This window comes from Gasterosteus aculeatus, chromosome 20, assembly GCF_964276395.1.
Source record: "Gasterosteus aculeatus chromosome 20, fGasAcu3.hap1.1, whole genome shotgun sequence".
Classification (NCBI taxonomy): Eukaryota; Metazoa; Chordata; class Actinopteri; order Perciformes; family Gasterosteidae; genus Gasterosteus; species Gasterosteus aculeatus.
Genome location: NC_135707.1, coordinates 6,974,988 through 6,993,157, shown reverse-complemented (window position 1 = coordinate 6,993,157; position 18,170 = coordinate 6,974,988). Strand labels below are relative to the sequence as shown.

General features: G+C 47.6%; 1 protein-coding gene across 1 annotated transcript in view; it reads right to left on the bottom strand.

The window, feature by feature from the left end:
- Positions 1 to 2,983: 2,983 nt before the first annotated feature.
- Positions 2,984 to 18,170, bottom strand: part of efna3b (ephrin-A3b) — a 43,333-nt gene continuing 28,146 nt past the window's right edge. Inside the window, exons 3-6 of the mRNA XM_040165557.2 lie at positions 12,513 to 12,805; positions 11,754 to 11,819; positions 10,564 to 10,641; positions 2,984 to 6,182 (exon numbers count right to left, since the gene is read on the bottom strand). Coding sequence (XP_040021491.1) covers positions 6,064 to 6,182; positions 10,564 to 10,641; positions 11,754 to 11,819; positions 12,513 to 12,805 — 556 coding nt within the window. The 3' untranslated portion in view covers positions 2,984 to 6,063. The remainder of the gene's footprint in view (positions 6,183 to 10,563; positions 10,642 to 11,753; positions 11,820 to 12,512; positions 12,806 to 18,170) is intronic.

The following is an 18,170-nucleotide window of genomic DNA, read 5'->3' as shown; positions in this document are numbered from 1 at the left end:
ACTTTCTTCACTCCAAAGAACCACTTTCATAAATACACATAAATCATTCGCTGTTCCCGAACATTTTTCTGAAAAATCGACAGTGAAATGAGCTGATTTTAAAAAATGGAATAGAAAAGCAGTAATGCATTAATATGTAAAGGACTCAAAATGATGGGTACAAGCGGGGGTTAAACACCTGTGGGTTTTTTTCAGAATAAAGAGATCTTTCCTTGTGTTGAAAACTGCCCAAGCGATCTCTGATTTCCTCCAGTCATCTGAGATAAGGAGGAGGCTTCACCTCCATTGAAAGGAGGCTTGTTGACTGAGTTAGAGTTCACGTGCCAAGCAGCAGGTTTCTGAGGCATGAGGCGTAAAGTGGGAGGGCTTCCATTTCCTTATCACTGCGCCTGTCGCAAAGCTCATCGCCACGCAGACGTGACGGGATGTTTGTCGCCATGTGCTTCTTCCTGCGTGTGCATCATGATGAAAGAAAATCCCAGTTTGTGGCAATTTTCCCAGCTCATGTTTTCTTGGTTCTGATAACACGTTACTCAAACTAATGGTTCCGAGAAGTGTAAGAAGACAAAGTTTTGCTGAAAGCTTTTGATCAAATTTTGTATATGAACTTTGACCTATATATATTTTTTTCCCTCATGAGGCACAATGAGGCATCATTGCAGGTGAGCTGACTTTGGTTTTGCATTTAGATAAAGTGGTAGCTAATCTGTGAAAACTGTGTGTTTAGAATCTATTTAGTTGTCTCACCATTTTGTTCCCTATTTCTTTGTTAATCTTTCTACATTCTGTTTATCACAGATTAGATCCATGGGTGCTGACAACATAATCAACAGAACAGATGGCTTGAGCTGCAAAACAAAAAATAAAAAAAGTTTGAATTAATTATAGTTTTTCCTTTATGTCCTTTTGAGGAGGCCCACACAGACCATAAACTTTTAACAGGCAGTTGAATGAAGTTTAACTTGTTCCTCCCTTCTTTGAGACTTGGGGTTGGAGATGCAGCGGAGACAGTTAATTGTAGAGATGTCAGAGTTCCTCACGAAAGTGTATAATTTTGTGCCTGTGTGTGTTTCAGATACTGGTAGAACAGGCCCAGTCCAAATAGCTTCGTATTTACAGGCCTGCCCATGCATAACATCGGTTTCTCCGTTAAACAAACACAATCAGATAAGGCAGAACATTTTCTCTTGGACTCTTTGAAAGAATGCAGACAGAAACACTGGCTGGACATCTGAGACTGGAAGAATTCGCTGAAGCCTCGGATGCAGTTGTGCATAATTCCTTGATGGTTGGTATGCAACGGTACACATGGTTGGCCTCCAATGCCACATTCCCACCTTCTGGGAACCCCTTAAAACCCTCTCCACGAGTCCCCCTGCCTTCAACGTGCTTCAAATACTCGGTTATATCATCACCCCATTAAATAGATTTGCATGTTTAATCCTGATGACTCCAGTTACACAATGGCCTTCGGTGGCTTTAATGGTTCTGTGTATTCAGATAAAGGATTACATGGCAGAGGCGCTTTGTAGCAGAACCTGAACCGAACAGCGGCTCCTGGTGGTTAACTTTGGTTACTGCGTGGACGTGTGCAGCATCCGTGAGATCCTCAATGATGAAGTGAGTTCGCAATTGGTTACGCTGTCAACTTCTACGTTAGGAAAAAAGTATGAAACAATGAGTTGGTCAATAGCTATTTGTGTGATTCCACTTTCAGCGAGCCAGGATCATGCACCATGTACCACCTAATTAATGCTATTGATCACATCCGTGTTTAACCTGCAATGACATTTGGGAATAGCTGTTGTGAAAAGGGCTGCAAGCCTGAGGAAGAATAACGGCTTGACGGCATAAGGGAGGGAAAGCTCGGACTATTTTAAAAATTCTGGGTGACAAAAATCAATGTCACCCAGAAGTGATTGAGGGTGATTGTTAGAAGGGCAGATATAATGTTCCCAGAATATGGTCTGTTGAGTGGTGTGTCATATCCCTCATCCATTAAGTTCACTTCTCGGTGCAGTCTGACTCACCGCCCCGGTCCTCTCCCGGCTGGGCGGATGAAGTGTCTGTTTCCAAATGGAAAGGGATGATGAATTTTTTTCCCCCCCAAACATTAGATCAGCAAGACACCGCATTACAGTATTAAAAAAGTTTTTTTTTTTTAAATACATCAGTTACGTCTGTACCTAATGAAGAGCGGGTTCAAAACTATTTTTCCGTACCTGGGAAGGGAAGTTGTGCACATGTTTTCCTCACTGATTGGAAGCAAGGAAACAGCTTGACCAGATGTTCTAATTTACTTGAGCCCAAACATTGTTATTGTATCTCATTAAAGTGACACTCCAGCCAAAATAAATTGGCCGAGAAGGAAACCCTCCTTTTAGACCATTTGGATACTTTTTTTCCCCCTCAGTTTCCAAAAAAGATCTCAAGGTCATTCCTAACAACACACACCCATGTGACCATAAGATTCAGAAGGACGGGCCTCGATCTGTGGACCTTTTCTCCCTCGTGCTCTCCTGTCATCAAGAAAAATCCCCCCAACATGACAAAGACCCGTAGCATCGGCTCACAGTGAGCCTGTGACATCAGCGGCACCTTCGTCGCTCCGTCGGCGCGGACACACAGGTGACCATCGCCGTCCTCGTGTCCTACTCTCATTCAAATGTTGAGCTGGTGATTGAAGCGCTTATCGCTCCAAATCGCAGCGTGTAAAAGGTGTTACTGCCGAGGGAGAGCGTCGCCTCACCCACTTTGATATGGAAAATCACATCTGTGTGCTCCCAAAACAACATTATCTACAGAGGACTGAATGCACCAGGAGAAAAACCTTCCCTGCAACCCCTCCATCTGTTGTCTTGGATTAGCTCCATGCTTGTTCCCTTTTTTTATGATGATCAAAGACAGGGAGAGCAGGGAGGGAGGGAGGAAGGCGGGAGGGATTAGAAAAGGGAGGAAAATAAAGAGCCAAACACACATCTTGTTAAAAGTAAGATTTGTAAGCTTATTATTTTGTTATCATGGTCATTGTTATTACCTCTGTTATGGTTTGTTCAGTTTACAGTTTATTTTCAAGTTCATTTAAAGTCATTCCAGTCGAAGGTAAACATGATTGTAATTGTTGTTTCCAACATTAATAAATGCTTTTTTTTCTTTTGCCAGACCAAAAAAAACACCCTCTCTCACTCATACGCACACAAACACACACACACACACACACACACACACACACACACAAAGACAGACAGCATCTGCACTCAAGAGCTCCTGCACACAGATATGAAGTGATCAACAGAAATGAGCTCTTAACTCTCCCTGACTGACACACACACACACACACACCGGCACACTTTCTTATTCTCGTGTAAGTTCTTAAGTGCAACTTCTTGAGCGGTGGTTAACCCTCCCCGTCCACACCAGGACCAAAAACCTCTCCTACCTAGCCCCTCCCACAAAGAGCCATTTATACACCTGGGTTGGCTCACTTTCTGTCATATAATGCAACGTTCTCAATGATGCTCCAAAACCACAAGGTTTTCTCATGTCTGGTTGCTTTTGTTGTTTACTTGGGGGGGCCGTCTCTTAACGTTTGGTTGAAAAAAAATGATCCCCAAAACGGACACATTCATTTGGACAAATAAAAGCCACATTACTAGCAAACCGCAAGCGCACACTGATGAAAAGAAAATTCACTCCTAAAGACAAAATACACATATCACTTGTTCCCAACCGGGTGGAATACACTCATTATTCATCCAAAAAAACTTCAGGAAATGTTCTTCCCAGAACCAAAACTAATATTTGTAAGCTGGTTCCTCCCTTGGAGGTTAAGAAATATGAATGTGACTCATCACGAAATGCTTAAAAGGTGCTGAATAGGAGATGTGGAGTCTTTCTGTTGCCTCCTAACGGCCCTCCACGTGGTGAAGGCTGCGCCGGCGTCTCGCGTGTTGACCCATCAGTGTTCTCCTGAGGGACAACCGGAGGACGGCTGGAAACGTGTTCAGTCAGACCAACGTCACTGACTTTCCTCTTCAGGAAGTGTAATTATTCCATGTCCCTTTTGTTTGGGGATCATTCTCTCGGATTGGAAAACGATTTTATAACGTGTATAATTGGGGCCGTTAAATCGGTCACAAGCCAACGCGGTTGAGAACCAAAAGCTCTGTCAGATTTGTCAATGAGACTCACAGAGTGCAACACAAGTTTACATATGGCTCAAACCACCCAATCCCCCAACTTTAAACCCCCCGTCTCCCCTCTCAAGATAACCAAAAATACACCACAGTAAACTTAAAAAAAAAAAAATGTATATAAAAACACAAGTTTCCAGTTTGTAAAATGCTTACATAACATTTCACCGTGGCAAATTTCAAGACATTGTTGTTCCATTCTTTGTCCTTTACGACATTTACACAAGTACTTGAACGCCTCAGGCGCCAGTGGGGGAGCCATAGCGTGACCTCGTCGATTAGCCACCACCATCATCGTCATTGTCGTCCTCATTGTGATCATCTTCGTCATCATCATCCTCATTGTTATCAGCTACTATGGTGAGCCATTGCCTACTAGAGTCCATCGTTTGGCAGAGTTGGGTAACCATGGTGAATAAGGTGCTAGTTGCTATGGAAACACTATTCTGAAGGACCCGACTGGTACAGTTGTTTTTAAGGTTTGAATTGCCGTACCTCCCCACCAATGCACTTGGTTTGTATGTACTGTATTACTTGTTGCTTTAGTATGCGTTTTTGATGTGTTTTTTTATTTTATTTATTAGTTCACAGAGATGAGATTGGTGGAGTGCAATGCTACGCTAACACTGATCAGTGGAGAGCTTCCTATTGTCCGGGACTGGACCCGTCAGAGGACGCGCGGGTGACTGTTCTTCCTCCCTCCTCCCCCGCTCCTCTCGCTCTCCTCCAAGCAGCCGGCGGGGTGAATGTTGGGCAGTATTGCTGAGCGCCTCCGCGGTGTGATTCTTTTACCCCCCGAGACGACGGTGGACCAACCGAGTACCTCCAAGGCGGGACGGAGGAGTGACGCAGCAGACTTACAGCAGCAACAAACCCCTTGCAGTGTTCTGTGTCAACAGTACATCGTCGCTTTAAACGCTCTGACCCCCGTCCGGTCCTGCTGCCTTCATTAGAGTGCTGGAGGCCGATGGTGAGCGCAGGATGACACAGCAGACGGGAGAGAGTAGACAACTCAAACACTGGAGGCGTCTGGATTTCCGGCATTGGCTCTGGAACTATCGGCTACTTTGACTAGTTTCCTACACAGGACCTGCGCAGGTCATCAGCTGCTTCTCCCCCCAAGTTCCCAACATCAAGATCAACAACAACAACAACAACGACGACAAAAAAAAAGGCAATCACTGTTCACTTGTGATGAAATCTATCTGATTCAGTTCATTTGAGGTCAGTTTAATTCTTGTTGCAAGAAACTATGGCAACTACCGCTAAGGAAGTGTTTCAGCCAATCGGATCCCGGGGAAAGTCTTCGAATGGTTTTCAATTGGGTGGGTGGATTTGACGCCTTTTTCTTTTTGCTTGGATTTCAGCCTCGCCTCTCCTGGTGTATAAATGCTTTGCGTGGTGTGCACGATTCAACAAGCTCAAACTATGGCCTGTGCAGACTCACTCACACACACACACACACACACACACACACACACAGTCTACCACACCTGTATCTGTATGCACAGGCTGAGTTTGTTGCACGTGACATACGGTTCAGTCTGTGTCAGAGTGCCTGAAGGTCTTTCAACTCCACCAAAACAACGCTCTCTCAAACACACAGCTGTACGAGCACACACACACACACACACACACACACACACACACACACACACACACACACACATTCACACTGTGATGCTTGAAAACACTCATTTCTTTGCTCCTCTTCTGCTCTATTTCTGGCATCCTAACTCTCCTCGCTTTCTGCCCCTCTCCTCCTGTCCCCCCCCCCCCCCCCCCTCTCTCTCCTCAACGCTCCCATCCGCCGATACTGTACACCCTCCCAAGGCTAGTTGGCATGGTGACGCTGATGGGATGGCCGTTGCTAGGAGATGAAGAGGGCGGCCAGAAAGAGCATCGTCACGGTGAGGAGAAGGCGATCCCTGGATGGGCTGCTTCCGCTGACACTCTTCTCCAGCTTGGGAACAAAAGGGTTGAATTCATCTGCAAAAACAGAAGGAGAGAGAGAGAAAAAGGCAACGAATTATTGGGAGGGATTTTATTCCAGCTCATTCAGATGGCAGTCGAGGTTTGGGCCGCACTTTAAAAAGTGAAAAATGAGGCAAACAAGAGTTTGTCTGAGCTTTTAATTGAGCTATAATCTGCTTACACAGCACGGCTTTTACTGAAACACTAGTGAAGTAGTCACACTCCCTCCAAAGTCGGCTATGGAGACAACACAACAGCAGGGCCGTGGCAGACGGCTGCAGCTGTTATCAGAGAGCTCGCATTGTTCCGGCAAAGTGACACATATATTAACACACAGACACACACACGCCGTGTATTGTAACCCCCCCCACCCCTTTTTACACCTGGTGATGACCTAAAAATAGTTTGAGCGCTGAAGTCTAGTCGATGTGCAAAAAAACACCACACTGGCCGCACGTATGAGGCACGCGGGCGGCCCGACACACCCTCTGTAGTCACGCCATTAATGAGACTCGAGAACAGACAACAGAACATCGCACCGTCTGAACATCGGGCGATTAGTGTGTTTGCCGGCATCAAAGCAAAGCGGGGAAATTATCAGCCGCCGCCATATCTTGCCGAGAGAATATTTCCAGCAGCCTCGGGGGTCAGACAGCGGAGCAATGACTGGCTGACACCCGTGTCTTGGAGACGGCCTCTTCTGGGCCGTCTAACGTAACGAGGTCTAGGCAGCAGCGGCGGAGAGCTCGGGTTAAACGCTTTGACCGTCGTAACCAAGCATGCCGCCGAGGGGCTCGGGCCTCAGGAACGTGGTTTAGGAGACACAGCGGACTGCGGAGCTTCTCGCAAAACTGGTTCCGAAGCGCGACTCACACTGATCGCTTCACGGATAAACACGTCGTCACTGTGCATTTGGCACGATGTCCGAGCCGGGGGAATGTGACGTACATCGTGACCTTATGACACGTTCGCGAAGCGAAACATCAGCTCACGCGAGGAAGCTGAGTGTCACTGAGTGTCTCACTGTGTGTGTGTGTGTGTGTGTGTGTGTGTGTGTGTGTGTGTGTGTGTGTGTGTGTGTGTGTGTGTGCACGCCACATTTTTCGAGAAAGAAAAGCAGGTCGTATCTGCTTGATCATTCGAAAGCTCAGACACCTCGAGGCGTCTCTGAATTTGAATGTCATGTTGACAAGAACAAGTAGATATCTTGGTCTCTGATTGCGTCTCTGAGTGTCTGTCTGTGTGTTAGTGACGTGCGTGTGCGTGTGTGCACTTCAAGAAAGTAATTATCTTACACAACATTAGGAGTTGTGGTGTGCAGGGATTAAAATGTCCTAAATAAAATAAAAAATGTTTTTTCTATAATGGATCCAATCCTGCAGAGCCAAAAAGACACTACACAACTATGGTCAGATGCGGAGCGGTCTTCCTTGTAACCGGTATAGAACCTTTAACAGGCTTCTGTCCGCTCAGTGTTATAAATGTAACTGCTCCCTCTGGTGTATGACTGTACGTACGCACAAAGAATAAGTCATAGCTGGGAAGCACGGCCGTTTCACTGAACCTGCAGTTTGCTCGTAGTTTTACGAACATTACATTCCCCACTAAGCACCAGGGAGACAACAAAAAGGAAAACAGCATTTATCGCTGCAAGATACAAATCTTCTTCAGTGCTTTCAATGACTTTGAGGAACTGCAGTTCATTGCATGTTGTTTGGAACCATCGGAAGCTGACTTTAAATCCCAGGAGCAGTTTAGTGTTGCGACATATGAAACATCTTCCTAATTGGTGCACCTGAGCAATCAGCCCGCACACCTGCTGTTAATTAGTTGCTGATATCGCTCTGTGTTTTTCTTCTGAGATCTGTTTCCACTTACAAACCCACTCGGCTCTTAAAGTGGTATTAAATTAGCACATTCACATAATACATGTATGGAACCTAAATGGTCCACGTAGTGCAAGAAAAAATTGCCTTTTTCATGCTGAAAATGAAATGATGCTGAACCCAGATCTTTACATCTAAACTTAAAACATATTAAAAAAAACAAATGTCCTAAAAACAGAGGCGGTTTTCAACAGTGTTCCACCAGCTGATCCTCATCATTGTGCTGCTGACAAAGTAACCGTAGCACACCGCAGTTTAAAGCGGTGCTAATTGGTACAATAAACCCCTTTAATTAAAGAAGGGGCTTCTGATTTCCTCCGCTAATGGCCGGACCCGACCGGCAGACGCGGTAACCTGAGCCAAACGCTCAGTGTCCTCCCGCTGAAAGCCACCGGTAATCACATGGCGGCGCGGGGAGCCGCTCGCGCCATTCCATCTGTGTTGTAAATGAGGTCTAAATGAAATCTAATACTCGCGGCCCTATTCAGGAGGGAACCGGTGTTGAGCCATAGACGCTGATTGAAAGGGGCATCGCCCAGGAAATAAACTGTGAGAGAGAGACGGACGGTTTGCAACATTCAGCTCAGTTCAACGTCTTCAGACGCGGTAATCAGGCAGACCAATGTGAACTTGGAATAGCAGTCATTTAAAACTACGAGGTGACGAGTGTAACCGGCAGTCCGAAGGAATAGGAAACCGCTCTGCTTCTTTGTGTTTTAATTCCTTTCACAGCTCCCTGACGATTTCCTCACTTCCTCACTTCCTCTCTCTCTCTCTCGCGCGCGACTTGAGCTCTCCTGTTAATTTAATTGGCAACAGGTGAAGCTGAGCTCTTGATTCAGTTCTCCCCTTCACGTTAACAGCATTTCCCCGTGGGTTACATTCCTGTTCAAGCAGTCTATATGTTAATGGCTTGAGCATCTTTTGCTAGGAGTTTAACACAAGGACATTTAATAAAAATGCATCGTATGTATTTAGTATGGTTGAACTAAAGCCGATCAAAAGAACAGTAGACCAAACTGATAATAATGTTAATATAGCTTACTCTGATAGCATTAGATGCATACCATAAACCATTAGATTTAAGCCATTTATTGAAGAAAATAAATGTTAAAAGATGGAAAAACTCATTTCACACATCAAAAGGTGAATAAACTGAGTTTCAGTGACTTTCCTCTCCACTGCCTTCCTACTTGCGCTCATTGTGGAAAATGGGAATTTAAGAGTGGGGGGGGCACGGAGAAAGGAGATGGAGCGAGGGAGACAAATTAGATGAAAGCATGATGGAGGGAGAAAAAGTAGTGAGGAAAAAGTATCTCGACAAATTAGGATGAAATGCAGCCACTTGCTGCAGTCGGTGATGGATTTTTTGTTTAGTCATGAAAAGACTAATGTATCACACACACAAAGACACGCAGATTAGAAACAACACGGCAACATATCTTACAGGTTACCTTGAAGAAAAGGGTGAAAGCTGGCCACAACGATGATTGATGCATCTTTTCTGAATAGTCGGTTAGCTTAGCCCAAGCTAGCTGCACATTTATATACCTGTGTGTCACCAAACGGCGGCCAAACGTCTTACTCTTGATTTAGCATGATTTTCATGAATAACAGTAATCTGGACACGATCAACGTAAAAAGGCAGAGTAGGATTACTCATCGAGATCAAGAAGTTGACTGCAGGAAACCTGAATCGAGTTCTTTTTTTGGTAACGAACCATGAAACTCGGTGTTCTTCGCGTATCCGGGTGGAAGCGGCGAGTGTGAAATGAATATGCATGTGGCACTTCGGCAGGATCAGCAGCTTGCCGAGCCAGCTGGTGCCGTGAAATTAACTGTGCTGACGGTCTCTTTAAAAAAAACACAGAAAAAACGGCACATTTCACTTTCGCTCGACGTGTCTGATGCCGCATGGTAAATAAACTGATCACTTTCCCGACAAATAGAAACAACCAATATGCTGCCAGTATTAAAAGGACGAGGCTTGTGACATTGTACGTGTTTGTAGCCGTCTACAAATCCCATGATGTGATCAGTGTGTGGGACACTGTTTCTTCCAGCCCTCCGTTTAAAGCTCCGCAGCTAAGGGGAATCACTCTAACGCCTCTAATCAGAGTCCTCTCATTGCCTGCAGGCGTCTGCGTCCCAGACAGACTGCTGGTAATAAAAAACACAAATGAGCCACGCCAGGTGTGAATTTGATGTTCCTCCCAACATTCACCATCGTTTAGCCGTTATTAGTCACCAGACCACTACTTAGGAGTGCCTCAGAGCGGTTATGGATAACAGGAAGAAAAAAAGAGACACAATGGTTCTCGTTGATTCGTTGGAATTTGTTGGAGGAAATAAAGAATTGGCAGCAATATAATCTGGCAGCTCGAAAAGTGCCAAATGATTTTCATGATTTGAGGCATGTGATCGAAATGGCAAAACATGAGTAATTTCTTTGTGAATGTGGACGGGTCAAACGAACGCGCTCCACGGTTGCTCAACTTCAAGTGACTCACCGATATCGTTGATATTCAGGCCTGGTCGAAGCGTGTAGTCCGGTTCTGTAGGCCCCTGCTCATCATCTGCGTCAGAAGCTGAGAGAGAAAGAGAAATGAGAAATATGCAAGAAGCCCCGGATCACAAAGTTTTAATTAGGCCTCAGTTCCTCTGCTTGGCTCGACTCCACTTTCACGCTACTTTTTATTACCAGGGTTTTTTTTTCTTTTCTTTCGGGTGCCACAAAAAACTTCTCCCACACAACACTCAGTCAGTTTGGGGAAATTGCATTTCTTAAAATCCAGGTTGAGTAAATAACTTTTAAATCGCTAGCTTGGATATTTACAAATGTCAAGATTAAAGATGTCCTTTGCTGTGCAAGTCCTTTCCACAGCTGTAGTTGAGCTGAGCAGATCTACGGCCACAGGAAATGCAGCATTAGATTTAACTTTACACCCTCAGGGAAACATGCGGGGAGGGGGGGCAGCATGGAAAGGGTGCAGCAGGTTAAAAAAAATTCCCCCTAGACAGGCTGACAAGCCACAACATCAGCAGCAGCCCTGAGAGAGAGAGAGAGAGAGAGAGAGCCAAAGAAGAGGGAATGTGAGGGGAGGCAGATCAAACTGAAGAGACGCAGTGTGTGAAAAGGGATGGAGAGTGAGGATGGGGGGAGTTAGGGGGGGGGAGGTTAATACTACAGGGCTGTGGAAGTTAAAAGGACCGGACAGGCCGGGGATCAAAGTCTGTGTGTGTGTGCGCGTGCGTGTGTGCGCGTGTGTACACGCCTGTGTGAGTGCGAGCGGGCTGGGAGATGGAAGGGAGGCAGGAGAGTGAGCGAGAGAGGTTAACACTACATATACATAGCCACCCACTGACAGCACACAGCAATAAATGGATTCTGACAAGGGGGCGAGGGAGGAGGGGGGGAGAGAGGAGGAGAGGGGGAGCAGAGCGGAGGGGAGGAGGGAGGGGGGGGGGCCTTCAAAGCTGGTTGTGCTCCTCTTCGCTGCTTTGGAGGGAGAGCGGGACGCGGAGAGAGAGACAAGAGGAGCAAAGTGGGGGGCGGGAGGGGGGCTGTGCTGCAGCGGCGTATTAATAGCGCAGACTGTTTTAGACTGTATTTAGAGTATGTGCGCATCTGTATGCAGCAGGTGTGTAAGACACACACACACACACACACACACACACACACACAGAGTGACAGACTCACCTGTGGAGCAGCAGACGTAGACTCGTAGTCTCAGGCAGCTGCGGCCGTGGTGATGGGTCGGCGTGGCTGTGAGAAACGTAGAGACGCGCAGAAAAGATCAACGCGTGCATTCACATGCGTTTAACGTTTTCCATTGTGTATTTTCCCGATTTGCCAAACACTCACACAGCATAAAATTAGAACAAATCAACACCTCAAACACGACAACTGTGGTTTTACTAGTGTGACGATTCAACTAATCTGCTTTGTTTAAAAAAAAAAGGGGGGGGGGGGGGGGAACCCACTTACCCCATTCAGAAATGGATCAAATCAAATCTAAATATATTGCATAAAAACGTTTTTCAAAGCAGGTCAAATGAGTGCAGCAGTCTTTACGCAGTATTTAATGTAGGAGGCCTTTATCTGTGGACTAAATGATTTATTTTGTAATTGGATCATATCAAGCTAAAAGTGTATTATTTGTGGTGTGAGTTTAACTTCATTGCGATCAACAGAATGGACGACTGCAGGGCGATTGGATCAAACGTGAAGCGGCTGTCCTGGAATCGCCTGGAGACCGAGTCAATCCCCCAAATCCACTCAACAATAAAAGAATAACCTGTGTAATAACTTCAGGGAGTTATTGTGACACCAGTGCTCCGGCCTCACGCGCTTTCACCGTAATTTATAGAATTCAAACGTATCAAACAAACTGTGGAGACGTGGCGTGAACGGGGGTGTTGGGGGGGGGGGGGGGGGGGGGGGGTCGAGCCCACTCACAGATGTAGTAGTACTCGTGTCCCACGTGGAACTCGTAGCCCAGCGAGAAGGCGCTGTAGCGCTGGAACTTCTCGGAGAACTTGATGGGCGCGTGGGGGGCGTGGGGCCGGTTGCACTCCCACCTCTTGAAGCCCAGCTGGGGGTCGCAGTTCCTGTACCCGCGATAGCTGACCATGTAGAGGACGTACTGCTCCCCGCTGCCCGCGCCGCGCTGGCTGTCGTTGTAGTGGGGGCAGTAGATGTCCAGGTAGTCGTTGACGTTCACCTGCATGGTGTAGCCCTCCCGACGCAAGCTGGACGCCACAGAGAGAGAGCGAGAGAGAGAGAGAGCGCAAACTGAGGATTACACGTATCATCACAACATCAGTTTACCACTGCGATACAGAATAGGCATAACGCGCTTATATTCATGCTAATTGAGGGGGGTTCGCTTGAGCAACAGGCAAGTAAAATGTGACTCGAGTCAACACATCATAATTGGGCACGTCACAAAAATCGCGAAATGTTTGCAGAATTTAAAAGGAAGAAAATTGCTGCCAGTCAGATTTTTACGTAATACGTCTAAACTTTAACAAGGTTTAACAACCTTGTGCTTCAACAATAAATACTAGCAAACACACAAAATAAATGAAGCGATTCACTTATAACACACAGGAAAAAACATTTAACAGGAATGCTTTCAACTGGTTCTAATTAACATTTTTGGATGCACACATTTCGTGGGCCTTTGTATAACACACACACACACATCATCGTGATCGTACGGTAGCCTGAGTGTTCACCCGGGGTCAAACCAATCTTAGTTTGGAAGTTATTGAGTCATTAATAACACAAAGCAGGTGTGTGTGTGTGTGTGTGTGTGTGCGCTGCATGGGGAGAATGCGGAGCTGGCTCTTCAGTTTGAACTGAAGGCCCCAGGGCCGCCGCTCCTCCTCCTCCTGGTGTCAGCGCCGCGTTGTCCCTTAACCCCTGTGCTCGTACATCAACCTGACCGCAACGCTGCGCCCACATCAGCCGTCAACCCCCCCCCCCCCCCCCCCCGACACCCCCGCCCCCCACCTCCTGAAAAGCTCATATATCAGCGTCAACCCCAAAAAAGACTCGGCTTGACAGGAAGATAAGGTCTGAATCTGCGTCTGGGAGTGTATATGTGTGTCATCTACACACACACACTCCGAGACACAGATGTGTGACAAAGTGAAATAGATTCTTTCCCCACGTCCAAAAGCCCCCCCGTCTCCCCCCCATCACAGACACAGGCTCGTATCTGTGTGACAGAGACAGGTTGCAGTTGTAAATCATACACACGCCGATGAGCATGTGCACGCATGCACACACACACACACACACACACACACACACACGCACACGCACGTGTGCGCGTGGATGTAGTGGTGACGTGGTAAAAACACAAGGGGGCAGTAGTGTGTCGTCCTCAGCCAGACGCTGCCCCCCCCCCCTCTCTGCCGGTTCTAGGTCACGTCTCAAGGGGGATTATTATTCAATTATTAAATGAAGATCGAAACACTGTTCCCAATGTCTCCCGCTCTCCATCACTTCTCTCCGCTCCCCTCAAATCCTTCCTGAATTTGTCTTTCTCCCCCTCGCTCTCCCGTCCTCTCATCCCTCGCTTCCAGACCGACGTGAAGGGAAGATTAATTGTTGAACATTCATCCTTTGCTCTCTTCCGCCTCTCTTCTCACCACTTTTTCTCATTACATCATTTAGCCTACAGAGGGTATTAGTGGTAGAGGGGGGGGGGGGGGGGGGGGTTATAAAATGCTTCAAGGGAACTATATTTATAGTGAATGCGAGTGAGGGATGAGTTTAGTTTCAGCAGGAAGGAGTGAATGCAAGTCTAGCAAAATGAGCAGGAAGAGCCAGAATGGAGCAGAGATGGGGGGCAAAAAAGAGGCGTACCAAAAGAAAAGCAAGTTGCATGAGATGAAGGGATGAGGACAGAAAGGAAGAGAGAGGAATGGGCGGGGGGGGGGCAACTCGGAACCTCTTGAGTAATCTGAAAGTAAATCACTTCTCCAAGATAAAAGCTGGCTTGAGCTTTCCCACACTGTATGGCTGAGTGTTCCTAGTGAAAGTAGTATAGTAAGTATTTCACCTGCCAACTTTTTTACATTTCGTGCAGTGATATAAAAAAGGACGAGGTAACAGAAGCGCGTCTTAACAGCGTCTCCAATCTCATGTAAAAGGAGGCTGAGCAGCCTTGATCCGATCTGTATTAGACCATATTATGCTTTTGTTTCAGGCTGCGGAGAGACAGCAGCTAGTGGAGAGTGAGTTTGTTTTATGGGATTAAAGGATTAAAAACGTGATTTTTAATCATACCTCGGCTGTCTCATTTGTATGCAGTAAATGCAGCGTTGTATGCGCATAACAACACATACATGGACCGACTTGGCTTACATTCTGGCACTGACACCGACCTTTTAGTTAATCAACAATGGGGTCCGATCCGTCCACGTTAAAAACACAATTAAGGAATGAGGGATGAGAAAAGTTGTCGGGGTCCGTTTTGTTAAATTCTTCTGATTTGCTGTGTTGTTAAGCGCTCCTGTTAGATGCTAGATGAATAGACATGGAGGCAGTAGCTCCATCCTGGGGGGACTGAGCCCAGCATCTTGGGGGAGGGAGCGGGGGGTCATGGGGTCCAGGGCCCTTGCAGAGCAGGTATGGAGCGGGCAATAGAAAACTGGAAAAATGCCGGTTTGCCTCATTGGCGCTGCTGTGTAGTAGCAGTTACCCACTGCTCCGAAACACAATAGGTTTAAGTCCAGCGGCCAGATTTCACTGTGGGAAGTTGGGTGACAACATAAATGCATCACTCCACACCGCACAGCGATACTAAACTATACATATTTTAAACACTGGTATTGAAATGGCATTTGGTATTAACCAAAATTGAAGCAGTCAAAGTAAAGAAAGAGAGAGGCGGAGTAGCTGATGAAACGCCACGATGGGTTACGTTCTTCTGCTCTCTCCGGAGGTCTTCCTTTCGTATTTTGTATTGGATCACCACCAATTTCCTTCCTCGCACGTGGCACCTGGTTAGTCGGGAGCTGATCGCGGGGAAGCGTCGAGGCGCGGGGGCTTCGACGCGCAGCAAGTAACACTTATGTGCCTACGGATCCACCGGAGGGACGCGGCGATGGAAGGATGGAGAGAAAGACGGGAGGGCTTATAGGATGAGACGGGGGGGGGGTTAAAAGCTGCAGAGTCTGGCCACCAGGGAGCGGAAGGGGGGGGAAGTAGGGAGGGGGGGCGGTAGCGGGAGGCAGCGACGGCTAAGAGCGAGATCAAAGTGGGCCTGGATCAATGTCACTATTGTAGAATCACATCAGAGAACGTGAGAGCGAGGGAGAGAGTATGTTGCTTATATAAATCAGTCGCTGGCAACATAAAGCCACAGAGTCGTCTCCCCCCCTCCACCCCCCTCCTCCCCCCCCACACTCCCGCCTGGCTATTATCTGGCCGGCCGGTCGGAGCACCGTACGTCAATAAAACACTTTGACAGTAAGAGCAATCATTCCTCTTTGTAACAAGCGCTTGGAGGACCAGCTTATTCCGCTTGCTCCCTGTTGGTAAGATGACGGACTCTGTAGAGGAGGGGGGGAGGAAGTAGAAACCCGGCGGTGTGTGTGTGTGTGTGTGTGTGTGTGTGTGTGTGTAACTGCCCCCTAAAAAAACCGGCCAGGTTAAATCAAGGTTAAAGAAATCAAAGGAGACGCTGCTGATGGCTACAAGGTCGGGCTGCATTAAAACTTCGTCAAGCGGCGTTACAAATGATTGCCAATCAGGACTTAAAAGTCACTCTGCTTCCCGGGGCCACAATTCTTAATCTCAGTCCGGTACGGAGATGCTGACATTGTTGCGGGAGGACTCCAATCAGCGAGCGGAGCGACGGGTGTAATCGAATGGCTCTGGCCCTGGGACGTGCAGCATCTGACGGGGCAGCAGATCTTTACCGCTGTGTCCTCCTTCCACTCCCTCGGCTCGGACTCCTCCTCCGTTTTGGTCTGAGATGGACTTTTGCCAGACAAAAGTGTTGTGAAATAAAATAACTTGTGTGTGTGTGTGTGTGTGTGTCAGCGAATCTCAGGGAGATTTTATGCTTTTCCTCTAAACTTGCCGAAAGGTGTATAGGGCGTCAGAGGGTACGTGTGTGTGTGTGTGTGTGTGTGTGTGTGTGTGTGTGTGTGTGTGTATTTGTGTGTCTGTGCAGTGGTTGAGAAGGTTCTAAATTCTCCCCATAGAAATCAATATCTGTCGAGTGTGTCCAACAGGAATATGGGGCCTTCTCTCAAGGCTGCTGTGCACGTGCACACACACACACACACACACACACACACACACACACACACACACACAGACAGACACAGCCCTGCAGAGTAATGGTTCATCATTGGTAATTGATCAAAGCATTACAGCTAACAGGGTTTCTCGCCAAGCGGCCTCACACGCGGCACTGACATGCTCCGATAACACGGGCAGCATTCTCAGAATCACTTTCTCTTTATTCCCACCCTTTTTTTCCCTCACGTCTTCTGCCTCGTTTGTTCCATTTCTCTGCTCCTGTCTCACTTCTGCCCAGCTCTTAAGCACTCTTTCTCCTTCCTCTCCCCCCTCGTCATCGCCATCCATCTCCCTCTCCCTCTCCCTCTCCCTCTCCCTCTCCCTCTCCCTCTCTCTCTCTCTCTCTCTCTCTCTCTCTCTCTCTCTCTCTCTCTCTCTCTCTCTCTCTCTCTCTCTCTCTCTCTCTCTCTCTCTCGTCCTCCCTTCCGCCCGTGGAAATGGACCATGTGGTGAGAGAGCGAGTGCTCCGGCTGCACGGAAACCTAATGGCAGCCGTTATTAGCCCCTCTGAACTGAGCTGTCTGGCGCTCACGCGGGGGCGCCTTGTTTTTTCCGACAGACACCCCCCTTCACGACCCCCGTAATGTGTTCGACGAGCGCGTTCTCTCGATGGGTTACGCAGGCTGGGTTTTGCTGGTTTGGTCCCGGTATAAAAAAAAAAACGGATGACGCAGACGGATGTGAGTAAATTGCAATGAACGACAGCGTGAAGCGGCAGAGGTCTGACGGGCGAGGCCCGACCCTGGGTAGGGGGGGGCGTAGATCAGAGGGGCAATGGCCGAAGGATCAACAACAAGGAGGGAAGGCAGTGTCCTACTTTGATTAAGAAAAATGTTGGTTTAACCTCCGAATGACACCAAGACTCGAGGTCTTCACCTTAATTTGCGTGTTCATTGATTTTGCGTTCCACCTTGATTCATCTTCCATTTCACAACCCCCCCCCCCCCCCACCCCCCACCCACCCTCTCCCGCCGCAGTATTTTACGCTCTGAATGGTTTCTTCACTTTAAAGACTTCTTCTACATCTCGCGTGTCACTCAAACCGTCGGCGCCGACACTAACCAATCCCTCCCTCTTATTCACTCTGCTCCCGTCAATCCCGGCGCCGCTCCATCTCCCGTCGTTTCCCTGCGCCTCCCGTTGTCTCTGCTCCAAAGCCCTTACACGAGCAACAGTGATCCCATCAGACTCTGGGCCAGCAGAGGCAGAGCGGCGAGGAGAAAGAGAGTGTATGTTCCCTGAGCTCTGCCATGATTGATAGTGATCCCGTCTGATGGCTGTGTATAGACT